This window comes from Sarcophilus harrisii, chromosome 4 (genome assembly GCF_902635505.1).
Source record: "Sarcophilus harrisii chromosome 4, mSarHar1.11, whole genome shotgun sequence".
Lineage (NCBI taxonomy): Eukaryota > Metazoa > Chordata > Mammalia > Dasyuromorphia > Dasyuridae > Sarcophilus > Sarcophilus harrisii.
In genome coordinates this window covers 354,243,063-354,261,055 of record NC_045429.1, presented here as the reverse complement: position 1 = coordinate 354,261,055, position 17,993 = coordinate 354,243,063, and the positions used below count along the sequence as shown (strand labels likewise).

The 17,993-nt window shown below is 46.4% G+C and overlaps 1 protein-coding gene across 1 annotated transcript in view; it reads right to left on the bottom strand.

Moving 5' to 3' along the window:
* Positions 1 to 10,905: 10,905 nt before the first annotated feature.
* Positions 10,906 to 17,993, bottom strand: part of AATF (apoptosis antagonizing transcription factor) — a 95,122-nt gene continuing 88,034 nt past the window's right edge. Inside the window, exon 12 of the mRNA XM_031966545.1 lies at positions 10,906 to 14,113. Within this exon, the coding sequence (XP_031822405.1) occupies positions 14,047 to 14,113 (67 nt within the window). The 3' untranslated portion in view covers positions 10,906 to 14,046. The remainder of the gene's footprint in view (positions 14,114 to 17,993) is intronic.

Genomic DNA, 17,993 nt, shown 5'->3' with positions numbered 1-17,993 from the left:
TGATGTGTGCGGGGGGAGGGGGGAAGGGGAACGATCTCGAGGATTTTGAGTTTCCCAGATCTTTTCTTGGGAAATGAGGGGACTCTACATGTCTCTCCACACAGTATGGAGGGAGATGGACACACATGCCCATTAAAAGGAAATTCTCAGTCTTTTGGGATTGTATTGTATTACAACATGGAACGGAAGCCTCCTATTTAGAATTAAAGATACAAGGTTAGGACAAAAACATTTACTGCCAGAAAATAGTCATCCTAGTACTGAATTATATGGATATGTTTGACCCCTTGAATATGCTTTTAAAAATCAACTAGCAGGCACTTAATAAACATTTATTATTGTCAGGCATTCTGTTGAGTGCTGGGGATACAAAGCAAGTCAAAACACTTCCTTGTCCTCAAGGAGCTTACATTCTAATTGGAAAGACATCATAAATCAATGAACTAGATAGAAGATAAAGGGAAGATAGCCTTAGAGAGGAAGATATTGGGGGGGGGGGTGTGAAGAAGAGGGCCCAGATACATCCTGGGAAAAGCTGGTATTTTTTATTTACAAGTTATATACATTGGTAATTTTTCAGCATTGATAATTGCCAAACCTTTTGTTCTAATTTTCCCCCTCCTTCCCCCCATCCTCTCCCCCCCAGACGGCAGGTTGACCAATACATGTTAAATATGTTAAAGAATATATTAAATACAATATAAGTATACCTGTCCTAACAGTTATTTTGCTGTGCAAGAAGAATTGGACTCTGAAATAGTGTACTATTAGCCTGTGAAGGAAATCAAAAATGCAGGTGGACAAAAATAGAGGGATTGGGAATTCTATGTAGTGGTTCATAGTCATCTCTCAGTTCTTTCGCTGGGTGTAGCTGGTTCAATTCATTACTGCTTTATTGGAACCGATTTCATTCATCTCATTGGCATTTGTTGTTAATGGAAGTCCTCTGATTGCATGACTGGCATTCTGTGCAAGGTAGGAAGGGCTAGGGAACATTTACTGCAAAGACATGAAGCTGTACAGGGCAAGGCACGCCTCATGAAGAACTGCAGGTGTTCTTGATAATCTGCCTTTCCTCTAAGCTCTGAAGATGGAGTGATCACTTCGGCCATTATGTCTACCCCAGCACCAGTTCTTTATTGGACTTTGATTGGAAGTACATGAAGATGGTGACGATCAGAGGAGACAGACAGTCCCGTGGTTTGGTAATCATTAAGGCAAGTCACCAAATGGTTTTCTGTTCCATTTTTAGTAGCAGCAGGTGTTGGGAAAGTGAAGCCCCCATCACATCTGCCCCACCTTCACACCTGGCTTGGGACACATTTCCCATGTTGCTCTTCTTTTTCCTTTCTGTTCAGATGGCGACAAGGTGGTTTGTTCCACCAAGATCATCAAGGAAGAAAGTAGTGAGAAAGAAGAGCACCAAACAAAAAGCAATGGGGAAGAGTAGAGAGGAGGGAGGGGTCTCCCACTGATAATTAGGAAGATCAATAGATCCCCCCCCAAAAAAGCTGGAACTATCATCCCTTCATTGTATTAGTAATGAGGAAACTCATTACTAATGAGTCAACACAGAAAGCTAGAGAGAATGAGGAGACCATGGCTAGAAGGATCTGCTTCAGTAGGATGCAAAGGATGGAAGGCTACAGCAAAGCAGCCCTGCTGGAATGAAAGGAACCTCCAAAGGTGAGCAAGTTTAACCAGTATGGGGAGTAAGGAAACCTCCATTTGGGAGGGCTTGAGAACAACTGACAGCTGAAGCAAGCTCTTCTGCTGCCGTTTTGTTTTAGGGTATGGAAGATCCAAGCGAGGGCTGGCAGATGGAGGTGGGACTGAAAGACTAGGGGCACCTGGAGCAAGGGAGGAGACCAGAGCGGTCAAAGATACGGATAGAGAGAGGTCAGATCCAGCAGTGAGAAAGGTCACCTCATCCTTACAAAGTAGGAAAGTGAAAGACATGCAAAGGTGTTAAAGGAGGAGGTGGAGGGAAAGCTAAGGAAGGATGAGATTAGGTCATGAGGAAGAGCCGTTGGAAGCTTGGAGGCAAAGCTCCCCCAAAAGCTTGGGAACAGCTGCTGTGGAGAGAGTAAAATAGGGAGAAAAGTAGAGATGAATGCAAGTACTGCTCTGCTACCTAACAGAGATTTTAGCAGACAGTCACCATGGTTCCATGGCTTCCTTTGGGAGTGTTCATTTGCACTGAATTAGGAACAGAGAAGGCAGATCATAGGAAGTCAAGGTGAACAGGCCCCAAGAAAATCGAGGGGAGAAGGTGGTGTTAGTGAAGTGGGTGACCAAGGCAGGACAAAATGGGTGATGAACAGATAACCTGATGGATCCAAAGCTCTGAGGTCTTCAGTTCTGGCAAACTCGGTGGCAATAACCCCATTTTGGGGAGGTGAGAAATATCACAGAATTCAGAACGTGACAGGAATTTAACAGATCCTGTAAACTAAGGGTTCTTCACATTTTTGTATCCTGGCCAGTCCATTATACAAAAAAAAAAAAAAAAGCAACCTGCAGCCCCCAAAATTAGAGTGACTTAACTTACTGAGGTCATGCAGTTAGCAAGCAGAAGCAGCTGAATTCAAAGCCAAGAGTTCTGCATCCATATTCATCAGTTCTACCACTATAATTGGCAGCTGGGTGGCACAGGGTCTGCAGTAAGGAAGTCTCATCCTCCTGCGTTCTGGCCTCTGGGTGATCCTGGACAAGGAAATTCAATTGGTGGGCCTTCATTTCCCCATCTGTAAAACAAGCTGGAGAAAGAAATGGCAAAACGGATACCACTGAAAACAACTGAACAAAATGGTTATCACACGAGCAAGCTTGGAATTTTGTAGATGATGCAATTTGGGGAGATGTTCCAAAGTAACTCCTTGAAGCTCTAAGAGCTTTCTCGATATATATGATCTCCCAAAGGTTGACTCCTCCCAAGGGAGGGATTAAGGGAGATGTGAATTCGGATATCTCATACTAAACCTTAAAATCTCCCAAACGTGTGAACTCCAATGAGTACTTAAATGCTTCTTGCTTATATGAGTCTCTCTAAAGGTGTGAACACAAGCATCATTTCTATCAGTTGTACTTAGTACCTTGGTTCAAGTTCTGGTCTATAACATCTCCTCGTAGGATCAGAGCAATCATACAGAACCAGGCTAAATTAGATAATTATTGTCTCTATCAACTCTAATGGCTTAACACTTTGAAAAGATTCCAACATCTCCCCTTTTTCTTTTGATTTAGGACATAGATGGTCATGACCTCCTTGACTTCTCAAGGAGGTGAGAACCCCCAAAAGAAAGTGATCACGCCTTCCCTGACTGCTCAAAAAAGGAGTGAAAACACCATAAAAAGAAAGTGGTCACGCCCTCCCTGACATCTCAGGAAGGGAGATGAAAACACCAAAGGAAATAGAAAATCAAATCAGATTAGCAGGTTTCTAAAGGGGCTCACTTGAAACAGGTATGAAACAAGGTGTACATAAATCTATCAGTATGGGAGGCATTACACATAATTACATAGATTACATAGCAATATAACACAGGCTAGTAGCAATGTAACAAATAACATGAATCAACATGAGAAGCTATACATGTCCATAAGTTCTAGTTTCTATTACTTGAGTTGATTTTCATTATTGTTGCCATTCTCCAAGTGAAGACTGCCCTCCCCTCTCCCCCGCAGGACTTGAGCTCCAGTCAATTCCTAAGCTAGTACACGGAGACCCAAAAATGCTGAAGGGACATCCAGTTCCTGGCTCTGGTGGAGCCTGCCCACTTTCTTCCTTCTGGTATCATGTTTCTACAACCTCTGAACTTCCTTGTCCCTCAATCTCTGCTCCCCTGTACTCTTTGATGGAGCCCCTTCCTTAGGGAGCCTTCAAGGCCAGTCTGTTTTGGGGCCATTTTTCATGGCCGCCACCTTTGGGGTGCTTTGGACGCACCTGGCTCTCTTGCTTCTCCTTGGCTTCCTCGCCCAGCTCTGCATCCCTAGGGCGCTGGCCTTTCTCCAAGGTTCTGTCCTCTGTGCTCTCTTGGACAAGCTTATTCAATCCCCAGCCTCCTCTCATGAAGGTGGTGGTCGTATATAGACTTCTAGGCCCACAACCCTGTGCCCCTTAAAGCTCTAGACCACTTGCCTTGGGTTGGAATATACGTCCCATTGGCATCTGGCTCATCATGTCAAAGACAGCTTTTTCCTCCTTCCAGCCTGCTGGCTGTTTCTCACCCCAGTACCCAACTTCCATATTCCCAGCCTTGGGGTCATCCTGGGCTCCCTTCTCACTCAGTAAATGAGATAACATTGTAAACCTTAAAGTGCTATATAAATAATTTTAATATGATTATTTCTTATCGCCTCCCCTCTGCACTTACTCACTCAAAGGTATGTATCATTTCCTAGAAGCTCCTTGTGTCTTCTCTTTATAACCATCCCCCCCAGCTCTGTGGGGATCCTTGCTGGCACCCCATTTACTCAGCCCTTTTAATGAATCTTCCCCACCAGAGCAATGGTGTTGCCCTGACGTTGGAGACTTACTCCTCTCCCATCAGTCCATCGGGTGACCCTGGCTGTTTCTCACAGGATTTACCCCATCTCAGACTCCGGGCATTTTCTCTGTTCCCTGAACCCAGAATGATGTTCTTTCTCCTTTCCACCTCTTGGCTTCCTACCTTCCACAAAAAGCCTTTCCCGGCCATTTCCTTAATGCCAGTGACTTCCCTTTGTTCATTATTTTCACTACATCCTGTACAGTCGTTCACATGCTCTCTCCATTAGACTGTGAGCTTTTTGAGAAGTATCCTTTGCTTTTCTTTGTATCTCCAGCACTTAGCACAGTGTCTGGCACCAAGAAAAAGGTTTAATGTTTACTAACTGATATTGCAACCAAACTTGATCACTAACCAACTTGATAACTCGCCCAGAAAGATGCTTTCCATCATTTCCTTGTGTTTGTTCACAGGAAAAGCTCTCCCCTCTCTCCAGCACACACCCTAAGGTCTTAAATTCTCTCCCCCTTTCTCAACTATATACCTCCCACCATAAGTTAGTACAACCTCCTCGAGCTCACAAAGCTAATAAGGATCAGAACAGGTTGTCTTCAAACACAGATTCATTTGGACCTATTCATTCCCTGCTTTTGAGCAACCATAATCAAAATCACAAATATTTGAGTACTTTTTTTTCGAGTACATAAACTTTATACATGGTCACAAGCCAACTGCAAAATAGATTTGACCATAAAATTTAGATGCACTCGGCCTAATATTTTCATGTAAATAAACTTGGGGGTAGGGAGCAAGAGATAACAAATTCAAATTTATTACTGAAAGTAAGAAAACTTTTTCCATCACCGAAGCACAGCACAATAGTTCTCTCACATCCTCATCGCTGTGAATTCCTGGTATTTGTCTGGGAATGGGAAAACAAAATCGATTCTTTGGATGCCGCACGCTAAGTGTACTCTAAGACTTCATTGTATAATGAAAGAAAAAATCGTGGCTTCAAAACTTGCTGAAGATCTTGTATTTTCCCCTCATCAAAGCACAGAATAGTTCTAAGAACACCTGACTAACTTGGGAGAAAACATGGCTTCTCCTACCAGCTTGAGCTTTTCTTGATGAATAACCTTGGATATAAAACACTTCCCATCTCTGATCTCAATTTACGTGATTTCTAAAACAAGCGTCTTTGATATTTCCTCCTGGAATTCTCTTCTCCATCTCTTTCTCTTGGCTTCCTTCAAGCGGCAGCTCAAACCCCATCTTCTACAAGGCTTTTCCCATCCTCCTGAAAGCTCTCCCTCTGCTAATTAGCTCCAATTCATCCCGTCTAAAGCATGTCTGCACATAGTTGTTTACATGTCGCCTTCTTGAGAACAGACCATCTTTTGTACTCTCAGAGCTTAGAACACATAGTAGGTGCTTAACAAAATGTCATCAGCAACATGAAAACCATGAGATTTGCCCTCACTTCACTCTAGGCCTGCTCTCACAACCCTAGAGTTCTCACAATAATGCCGGGAAACTCTGAAGTTGTAGCTAAGGCACACAAATCCTACCTCTATTTTGTGCATCTGTCTAGAAATGGCATCTTGAGAGTTAAATACACAAAGTCTCCATTTTATAGGAGGAGAGAAACTCCTGAACTCTTTATATGCATTTAAAAGTCTTTAGCCTCAAAAACACTCAGGAAAATAGCAGGGAAACTGTCAGCTTTCCAAAGCAGAAGATCAAAGTGACGGCATCTTTTCATTTAAACCTTTTGTTGCACCAACAGTCTTAAGAGGAATAAGAAAGATCAAAATCAAAATGGAAACAAACTCTATCTTTGTAGCTGTTTTTATTTTAGTCTTTTTCTCTCAATTTGGGCCACAAAATAGGTCAGCTCCATTACTGATCAGCCTTCCCACAAATATTTAAAACAAATTGAATAGCACACCCAATACCCATCACAATTACACCAGGCACAATAACTAAATTAGCAATTCAACAAAATAATTGGAAATGCGATTCTCTCTATTCCACCAGCCTCCCCCGAGGGTTTATCCCATCTATGGGGGGAAACTCAGCTTTACTAATTCTGCAGCTAATTAGAGACACACTTGTAAATGAAGTTGTTTGTCTTAAAGTTGAAATTCTCTTCTGGGGGGTGGGGAGAAGATGAGAAGGTTCGGGGACAGAGACAGATTCCTCCGGCGCAGGGCCTGGAGAGCGGGGAGGGGCCTCGGAGCCCACCTACTTCACCCCCCTTTTTATTCTGCAGGTGAACACACTGAGGTGCACGAAGGTTAAGTGACTCTCCTCAGATCCCACAGCCGGTAATAGCATGGCTGGGACCCACACTCCAGATCCCGCGCTCATTAGCAGCCATAGTCTAAATTAAAGCTGAACCACTGCTCAGTCGGGGCTGTTTTCGGGCGGCTCAGGCCCGAGTGGAGCCAGAGAGGCCCCCTGGGCAGCCCCGCCGGCAGGAGGGGGTCACACAAGCCCTACCTTTGCCAGAGGCCGCGGCCGCGGTGGCGGTGGGGGCAGGAAGCCTCCCGCGGGTAACAGGGCCAGCGGGACCCGGGCCAGCGGTCAGGGGTCCCGGGGGCCCTCGGGGGCAGCCACAAGTCGCCGCCGCCTGAGGGCTCGGCTGACGACGTCGGACGCGGGAGCCCGCAGGGACCAGTCAAGATCCCTGGGAGCGGCAGACCCGCCCCGGGCCTCGGTTTCCCCATCTGCAGAGAGAGCTCTGTCCTGGGCGGCCCCCGAGTTTCAGCCCCGGCCGTAGGGACGCTGGTCTCCTCTGCTTCCACCCTAAGCCTGGTTGCCCCCTTTGCCAAGGGAGCGGGGGGTGGGGGGCACCGCAGGAAAGCGGGGTCCCTTGTGTCTGTCAGCGGAGGACCCGGCTAAGGGCCCGATTCCGAGGGTTCCGCCGCTCGGCCGCAGACGGGCTCTCCTCTGGCCCATTTGTGTAATCGGACTCTGGAGCAATCCTGCTCCAGGATCTCTGCTCTGGAAATCCCACAGTTGCTCCCCCTCCCCCTTCTCTGCGGCCCCGTTTCTCGGGCTGCGGCCTTAGGTACAAGCGCCTTCCCCGAGCCCGGCTCCTCCGGGCTGGGCGGCGGCTGCAGGCCCGGGACCCCGGGCCCGGCTCCCTCGCGGAGGGGCTGCGCCGAGAGCTCGGGCTGGCCCCAGGCCCCGACCTGCCCTCGGCGCCGCCGGCGGACCACAGCGCGCCCTCCGCGGCCGCCGCCCCCTTCCCGAGGCTCTCCCGGGCCCAGGGAGGGGAGGGGGCCGGAGGGGTCCTGCTTAAGCGCTGATAAGTAAATTCAAAAGCATCCTTAGCGCGGCTCCGAATCTCGCTTTGCTGCTTATCTTTTCTAACAATATGAATACCAGTGATCACATTTAAAGTGTTCCGCATTAGCCTTTTAACATTACATCGGCTCTTAAACCCGGCGCTGCGCCGCAGACTTTAAAGGACACAGAGTCACGCCGGAAAGTCATTTTAAAGCTTAATATAGTTAATTCCCGGCAGACTCGGGGGCGGACGAGGGCCCCGTTGGCCGCTCTCCCCTTTGCCGCCTTTGGACGCGGCGAGGAAGCGGCCCCCCTGGGCCCGGCCGCCCGGGCCTGCCCCTGCCTCCGCGGGGCGAAGAGCCGTCGCTTCTGGCCGGTCCCGGCCGGTCTCCGAGGGAGCCCCCGCTGCCTGCCAGGGGGCGCAGAGGGGGCCCGGCCCCGGGGCAGCGCTGGGGGCGCGGGCGCCGTTCTGGGCAGGCTTCGGGGAGCCCGCGGAGCCGGGCCGGAGCCGGCGGCGAGGCAGGAATCTCAGATCACTGGGCTAATTGCTTTGTGCTAAATAGAAGCCATACTTGCATACTAATTTACACACCATTACCCAGAGCTCGGAGCGCCCGAGCCTAAGCTTCTCTCCGGCAGCTCTCAGGATGCTGATGGGCTCCACTTGAATCACTCAGGGCCGCGGCCGCCCTCCCACTGCTGGGGTCCGCTTTCCGGAGACCCCGAGGCTTGGGCGGCCCGTACTCGGGGGCTGATGCTCCTGCAAACGGCCGCCTCACAGCGCCCCGGGACGGGAGGAGGCGGCAGCCACCCACGGAGGGCGGCCCAGGTGATGGAATCATCCCCCCAGAACACGGAGGGAGGCCCCCAGCCCCGGGGCTCAGGCCCACCCGGGAGGGCGTTGATCCTGGCAGAACGGAGAGCCGTAGCCTGCTCTGCAGCAGCTGCGGCCGCTGACGCCCCAGAAAAGAAAGTATCGCCCCCGGGATCCTGGGGCCCCGGCACCTGACTCGCAGTTTGGGGACCGCTGGGGCAGGAGCCCCCGGAGAGCAGGGAGCGAGCCCTCGGTGACGCGTTCCCTCGCTCGGTGTCCCCTCGCTGCGGGGCGGATTCTCCGTGGTCCCCGGAGGCCCGTGGCCAGAGCCGGGGCCGTACCTCGTCACCTTCTGAGAGCCGGAATCCCAGAGCCAGCCTCGGTCTGGCTCCACTTACCGCGAAGCCCGGCTCTTCCCTCACGGCCCTCGCAAGAAATGGCTAAAGGGCGACATTGTGAGAAGAAAATGGAATGACTGGCAGACTTGGTAAAATGGAAACCGCGGCTTCTCCCACCAGTTGGAGCGTTTCTTGGACGAATAATTTGGGTATAAAACACTTCCCGTGATTTCCAAAACCAGGAGTCGAGCCCCCTCCCTCACGCCTATGCCCAGCAGCCTAACTGAAGATCCAAAGCTCCAGCTATCCCAAAAACAAAGAGGGGAAATAGCAATTCTCCTTTAGGTACCGTGCATTAGACCGAGGGCTCCATGAGGGCAGGGGAGGCCTTTTGCCATTCTTTGTATCCCCCAGTGCCTGGCACACAGTAGGTGCTTAGTAAATATTTACTGGCTTCACGATTTAGGATCTCACACACCTCCGGCTCGGACTCATTGCTCTCCCATGGGATTAAGGTTCCTCCTTGTTTTCACTTTTCTTTATTAAGCCGAGGTCCAAATTTGCCAGCCAGGTGACTATGAGGAAAGCTCTGGGTGGTCCTGCTACTAAGAGGTAAAGACAGACTCTAAAGGAAATCCATAGATAATAAGATAACAGAAAGCCAAGGCCTTCTCACCTTGTGCTTACCCCGTATCTTGGTCCTGCGGACAAGGAGCAAGGAAGACTTCAGATCGGAAGAGTTGTTGGACAAACTGAATACATACAAATCGGCAGCAGCGTGAGATGGACCCGCAGTCTCTAAGTCTCTAAGGACCAGGAGATCATTATATACCTCAACAACGACACTGTATGAGAATGTATTTTTTTTTTTTTTAATTTAATAGCCTTTTATTTACAGGTTATATGTATGGGTAACTTTACAGCTTTAACAATTGCCAAACCTCTGGTTCCAATTTTTCACCTCTTACCCCCCACCCCCTCCCCTAGATGGCAGGATGACCAGTAGATGTTAAGTACATTAAAATATAAATTAGATACACAATAAGTATACATGACCAAAACGTTATTTTGCTGTACAAAAAGAATCAGACTCTGAAATATTGTACAATTACCTTGTGAAGGAAATCAAAAATGCAGGTGTGCATAAATATAGGGATTGGGAATTCAATGTAATGGTTTTTAGTCATCTCCCAGAGTTCTTTTTCTGGGCATAGCTGGTTCAGTTCATTACTGCTCCATTGGAAATGATTTGGTTGATCTCGTTGCTGAGGATGGCCTGGTCCATCAGAACTGGTCATCATATAGTATTGTTGTTGAAGTATATAATGATCTCCTGGTCCTGCTCATTTCACTCGGCATCAGTTCGTGTAAGTCTCTCCAGGCCTTTCTGAAATCATCCTGTTGGTCATGAGAATGTATTCTGATGGAAGTGGATTTCTTCAACAAAGAGAAGATCTAACTCAGTTTCAATTGACCAAGGATGGACAGAATCAGCTACACCCAAAGAAGGAACACTGGGAAATGAATGTAAACTGTTTGCATTTTTGTTTTTCCTCCTGGGTTAGTTCTACCTTCTGAATCCAATTCTCCCTGAGCAACAAGAGAACTGTTCGGTTCTGCAGATATATATTGTATCCAAGATCTACTGTAACCTATTTAACATGTATAGGACTGCTTGCCTTCTGGGGGAGAGGGTGGAGGGAGGGAGGGGAAAATTGGAACAGAAGTGAGTGCAAGGGATAATGTTGTAAAAAATTACCCTGGCATGGCTTCTGTCAATAAAAAGTTATTTTTTAAAAAGTAAATAAATAAAATCATGATACCTTAAAAAAAAACTTATGTCGAAGGAGAAAGAACTGAAGAGGAAATGCTTGGCTTAGTGGGGAACAAGGCAGGGAAATGTTCTATTTATGAAGACACAACTCCAAATAATGCAACTCCATAAAGGAAGAAAAGAGCAAAAAGGTGTGGTTATTTCATTTCAAGATATTTATTAAACATCATATACAATAGAAAAATCTCATATGAATACATGTCATCAGATCACCTGTACACATAAAAATGCCAGAAGGAACCCAACCTTTCTGAGTTTCTGTACTGGTGGGCCTCAGGGAGTGTCTCGGAAAAATTGGTCGACTCTACTCATCTGGAAAATTTGTGCTAAGCCTGGCACTCGCCATTTCTTGAATCTGGCCCCCGGGAAAGAAAGATATTGGCACTAATTGGCATTAAATGCATGAAATGTCTGTGGAAGGAACCCTTAGGGAATATTAAAGGCCCAACTGCACTTCAAAAGGCACATTCTGGATCAATTCAGGGGCTCAGACTCAATCTTCCTTTTAGGTTGACTGGTTTGAGGTGGCCATCCAGAATACCAAATCTTAGGCAATATTTGGCAATCCTTACAAAATTCGGGGGGAGGGAGGATTAACTTGGAAAAATGAATAGAAATGGCCACCTTTCAATGTGATCATCTCCCTATATTCTAATGAGGTCTCTGGGTCAGGACCTGTAGAATCCTTGCATGTTCTCAGTCCAAAAACTAGAGGCCAGAACAGATCTGGGAAGGAAGGAGGCAAAAGCAACAGAAAAGGATCCAGAGACATCATGCTCACCTAGAAAAAGCCGCCACAGTTCACCTTGCACTAACTCAAGGCAGCTGAGGGTATCGGGACAAGTTTTAAGTCACAGCAGGCAAGAGAACTGGAAGTAAGAGTATTTGCCACAACACTGGCAAGGTGATCCCAAGAGAAGAGGAAGATTGAGGAAAAGGACAGAGGAGGAGGGGAGGCCTGCCCGCTGGAAGCTCCCATTTCTCACTGAAGCATCTCAAAGCACCTGAAGGGCCCTAGCTCCTTTCTACTCCCAGAGGCGGACCCAGGAAGGCCAGTCCCTGGCTGGGCCTGTGGGTGAGGACCAGTGAAAGGGTGAAGCCGGCCTCGACAAAGCCCTCCTGTACTATGGAAGGAAGAGCTCAATGAACCTTTCCCAGCTACTTCCGTCTGTGGCAATGGAGGACAGTCAAGGATGACATCACATTTTGGACATTACCAGGTTCCTCAAAATCTCCCTTTCTTCTGCCTTTGACAATGTACTGATGGGCTCTGCATGGTTCCTGGTTTGTAGCTGCCATAAGTAGTCAGCTGGTCAAGAATAAAATAAGCAAAACTCCATACAAAAGAGAGAATGCTTCAGTCAACATTGAAAAAGGTCTCTGGATTGAAACTCTAGATAACAGCTCTGAACTCATTTAAAAATCAGCATTAGCCACCAAAATGTAAAGTATTAGTTTTATTAAAATGCAAATCAATCAACTAATCTGTCTTTCTCGTAACAGTTGAATTGCAGTATCCGTGTCAATTAAAATAGTTTCCAATTTATTCTTGGCTGGAAGGAGGGTGGTATTCTGAATTTTAAAACATGGGCCTCCCTTTGCTGAAAACCCCTTGCCTGTTAGGTATTTCACACTGCTCCCGACTTTTCATTCACTTTAATTAAGCATATTTGCTCCAAAGATTCTGGAACACCTATTTAGATCTCATTCTTCACCTGATGAAATTTGACAGTGACAAAAGGCCTCATCCCCTTAAGAAAGCAAGTCTGATGTCACATTCAGAGAAATACTTAAGAGTTATTTATTTGCTATTATAGTATGTATAACCTGGAAGTCCTCAGGCCAGATGGAAAGAATCATACATTATATTCAAAAAAGAGATGCCTTTTGAGTGATGTCTTAGATTTCTGGTGAGTCTTAGATTTCTGGTGATTGGTATTTTCTGGAAATAGAGCAGCCACTGAAAATTTTATATTTCCTTGACAATCAAACCCAAGTGGTGACTATCAAGGCAGGAAAAATAAGTCACCATGAAAAAAAGATCAATTAATTATAAGTGGAGAAACCTTCTTCTATTCTATTCTCCCCCATTCTGTGCTCAGAAGACATATATGTATGTTAAAAAAATAAAAATAAACGACAATCCATGTAACACTCAAGTCTGAATGCACTGGATCCCAGCCTCAGGACACCGTTATAATCAAGAGTCACTGGATATCAAAGCCAATGGAACACAGGATTCATTTCTAGGAAAATAAGAATCTGTAATTCTGTTTGGACATTTTCATCACCAAAATATTATTTCCCAAACCACAACTCTGTATTTATGACAATTATACTTTGTGAGCTGGTCTAAGCATCTCTTCATACACGCTAAGGTATCAAATAAAGATTTGGGCAGAGCAAGGAGGCAGCTGAGCACTTGGCTCCACGTGCTGCTCCATCCATATGCATGCATTACTTATGCACGATCATCTTCATTGTAGATTGACCACAGCAGGCCAATAAATCCCCCTTATGGGGATTTAATTTCCAGCTTTTGACCTTTGGATGAAAAACAAGTGAATCATCTGCTCCTGCTAGATTTACACCAGAGTTAACCTCAATAAAGTGTGTCATGAGTGGTGAGAAAGGAAGAGAATTCTGAAAGAATTCTTATCGGCTAGAGGGGAAAAACAAAGAAAAGAAAGTCAAGAGATCAATAGTTAGCTGAAAATCCACAAATATCTCTGAGCTATAGAAAAAGGGTGGGCAGAACCACTTCCTAGAGCTCCCTGTGGCTGGGGGCCATGAGAAGCTTCTGACCAGGACAAGCAGAGTTTGGCTCAGGCCTCCTTCCTTAGTGTGCAGTCCCCCATCATGCAAACAGCCTCTTGCTTGAAAGAAGAATTCCCAACCAGTTCTGGTAGAACAGAAGGTCCCTGACAGCCGATGTTTTCCAAATGTTTAAAAGTAGCAAAACCAATAGCTCTGGCTGTGATCGTCTTAGATGTGAGCCATGGCTCCCTTGGCCACACTAAGCACTGAAGACATTTTCTAAAAGGGACAGGGAGGTCCTGGAGGTACCAAACTGGTCTTATAAGTGGGTGCTGTTAGAGCCGCTTCTTCCTGAGAGGGACTGCACTAGCTCCCCGACCAAGTTCAGTGTTAAGAAAGTGTTGACCATTTGCCTGGGTGAGCGGCTGACACTGAGATGTGGAGACAGCTTTTAATTCTCTTGCTGTCTCTTCAATTCTAGTAGACAAGACCGAGCCCAGTGGTTGGGGTGGGGACTTAATTCCGAGGGCCTTCTGCAGGGGCGCCGCCGAGTTTTCCAAAGAGTGAACGATAGAGCTCTGTCCTAAAAGACAAAACCAAAAGGGAAGTATGAAAAAAAAATGTGCTCTGAGTAACTTTTTTAAGGTTAAATCCAGACGAAGAGATATGAAACACTAATTTTTCAACAGAAAACCCCCAACAAGTATGTTCCACAGGCCTCCTTCCTTAACACAGAGGGAGGAAAAGAGACTCTAAGCAAACCAAGTACAGACTGCCCTGAAATATGTCACTATTCCAGTGTGGCTGGGGACCCTGTCTCCAGGGAATGAGCTTTCTCTAAGTTTGCCCTTTACAGACAGGCTCTTCAAGTAAGAAAACAAGATTGAATATTTTAATAGGATGTATGAGACTGCCACACTCTAAGGAGGATTCAATCAGGAATGGGATGTGGGGGATATAATTTAGTTTTCATACATTTTCTTGGACTTGACGGTACTTGAAAAACAATGAAAATGACCCAGCAACAAGATTCCAATTAATATCACATATGCAGCAGTTCCAATAGTAGAATTGAGTTTCCCTTCCTTCTCCCTCCCCTTCCTTCCCTTCACCCCAATAAAAATTAGACTAGCTTATTTATTTCTAAAGGTTGGGTTTTGACATTTACACACACACACACACACACACACACACACACACACACACACACACACACTCTCTCTCATGATCTTGTGTACCAGAAATCACACTCTCTCATGATCTTGTGTACCAGAAATCAAAGAAGTAACTTCTAATCTCTGCTCTATATACATACAGTCACCCAGTGGGTGGTGTCAATAAAAGCATAAAGAAGAAGGTAGTAAAAGGTAAAAGTCATGTGCCTACAAGTCAATTAACATATCTTAAAGCTGACTTTGTGCCAGGCAATGGGAACTCAAAAGCAAAAATGGGATCTCTGCCTCCAAGGAATCCATATTTATTGGGGAACACAATGCAAAAAAATTATGTATACAAAAAACCCAGTGCAAATGGAAGATAACCTGGGAGGGACCCAAGAATGGAAGGGTGAGCAAGGATGGCAGAGGTGGCTGCAGGAAGGTCTTCTGCAGGCCCAGGGGGCAGGCAGCTGGGGGAAAAGCGGACTGCTGTGTGCCAGGACCTATGGGGAGGCGGGGAGGCCGGGGCTGCCGGCTCCCAGACTGGAGAGGAGTCCAGTCTGAGACTACAAAGGAGAAGAGGCTGGTGACAAGAGGCTTTGAATGGCCAACAGAGGATTTTCTATTTATTTGACACTGGGGGCAAGAGGGAGTCTAGTGGGGAGGGAGGCGAGACAGGGCCCGGGGCAGACCCCAGCAGCCTCCACTCAAGGGATACAACTTCTCTTCAGAGGTCAGAGGGCCCCCAGGGCTCCCAGGCAGAGCTAAGCATACCCCACTGTACAGAAGGTGATCCATAGGAAAAACAATGGGGATTCTTGCCAAATAAAGGCAGATAACCTGCTAGCAGAGGACAGGCACCATTATTTAACACAAAATGACCCAATAAAAATCTAGGATGAAAGAAAAAACGGGCTGGAGAGTCTCAATCCAATGAAAACCACAATTGGGCTCCACCCGCTCTGTGTGGGAACCCTCAATGCAAGTTTCTTCAGAAGAGTTTTTAACTCCCTGCGATGATTATGGATGGCAAGAGTAAAAAACAATGAAAAAACCTCATCCAGAAATCAACTTAAAAGAGAGTCTTAAAAGGAAAATAAGAAGCTGCTTCCAAAGCCCTGCAGGACACCCATAGAGGCACCGAAGTCCTGTAATCTGCGACAGTCTGGGGAGACCACAGCAACCAAATCCTGAGTCCTGGTTCTTGGTCAGGAGTTCAAGGGTTCTGACCCTTGAATTGGCTCTGCTGTGATCATGGATTATTGATGAGGCAGTTCAGTTAGCAGCCCAGTCAGCAAGGCCGAGCTCAGATCTGGTCTCAAGAGAGTTCTTAGCTTTGTGATCCTGGGTGAGTCACTTAGTCTGGGTGTGCCTCAGTTTCCCCAAATGTAAAATGATGCGGCACCTACTTTTGTAAGGGTCAAATGAGAAAGTAATTGTAAAGTGGACATAGTTCAAGTTCAGTGCTAGTCACTTTTCTCTGTGCCTCAATTTCTCTATTTATAAAATGAGATTTGAACTAAATGATGTCTAGGGTCCTGTGATTCTATTTCCTTTAAGCTTAATCCCATTAATTTAAAAATAACTCTCCTTCCCCCTTCTCCACATACCAAGGTGAGAGGTCCCTTTGTAGATTTGTGTTGATTTCCTCTTTTTTTTTTTTTTTTTTTTTTTTTTTGATTTCCTCATTTTTCATCACCTCCAAGGAGCTCAGCAAAATTTCCCCCTACCTGAGCCACAACAATGCTGGGAAGAAAAGCAGGGACCAATTCTTGGCGATTCGTATCCCCACCTCCCCCAAGGCCAAGGTGAAGGCTGACCTGACTGGCCAAGGTGAGGGGCTCCTGGGGGGGGGGGGGGCGGCCCTCTGGTTCTCTCCTAGCTCCAACAGCCTTGGTCACCTCTAATCCACCTCACTTTAAATCCAAGAGGAAGTCACAGACTGTATGGCCTCCTCTGGAGGCTCCACAGGTGCTGGTGGTCTCTAGCCCTTCCCTTTTTCACCTGGGAGGGAAGAAGATGAAAACAAAGGAGGGATTCGCCAGTTCACAGGACCTGACAGTCTCAATGCCGGCGCCAACTGGCACAGACTTTACTGAACCCTTCTAGGAACAGAAACCTATACTTTTAAAGGTATTCATATGCAAAACATTAGGCAATGTTTATACAACAGGGAAAATCAAAACATCTTGTGGTATTGATTAAGGCTCTGAATTTTTCCCCTATATGTTCTGAAATCTCAAGAATTTTTCCTTACTCATGTGTTGCTCAACAAAAGACAAGATATGTGAGATCTCTAGGAGTTTTGTGAGCAGCTGAGCCTGGCTCCAATTCTAAATGGCTCTTTCTTCTACCTGCCCTCCCCTTGATCCATGAGCTCATTGATACAGGGGACTCCTGGTGAGGAAATTCCCTCTACCAATGAAGATCTGCAACTGCTCTGCAATTTACAGTCTTAGATAGTAGCCTGGGGTAGTGGGAGGTTAAGTGCCTTGCAAAGATAGATGGCTTTTTCTAGACAATCATACACGAACTGTCCTCTGCCCCATTTTTAAATTCAGGTTTCATCTCTGGCTGAATTTTCCATTCACTGAAGGAGTCTAGTGAACTGGGGAGAAAAATTCAGAATCATAAACTAGGGAGATGCTGAGTTTTCTGAGTTTCAAAAGACTGAGAGCTAGCTAGCCAGGTTTGTCTGGATTCAAAAGCCCTAGGATCCAGAGGTTACTGCTCAGGACAAAGCATCAGTCAGTTTGTGAAAGACAGCTCTACCCTTTGCAAAATAAAATAGCAGTAGCAGCAATAACCACTCGGCCCTCTTACAAAACAACTGCAAGTTATCAAGATTCAGGTGTTCTTCTAAAGCACAGAAAATCCCATGGCCTTCCCCCCCCCCCCCCCCCCCCCCAGCATTTTCTCTCATCAGCACTTGGCCAAACTATCAATCCTTCAGGTTAACCTTGTCTCTATCTGATTCTGCAGGCTAAGTGTATAGTTTAATACTCTTGGTCTCCCCCCCTTAAGGCTACGCACAATGAACTCAGAATTAAACAAAAACAACAACAACAACATAATTCCTTCCACCAATCATATTAAGAATCGAGATTTGAGTCACTGAGCTGAAATGCATTCCCACCCTTTGTCCCCCACCTCCACACACACTCCTTTCCTTTCAACTGCCGGTGGGAATGTCTGCTGAAGAAAAGGTGACTTTAAGCACCTTAGAGTGTATTGCTATTAGTACCATGCAGAAGAATAACCTACATAGAGTAATTAAGAGGACTTACACCTGAGGTAGAGAGAGGC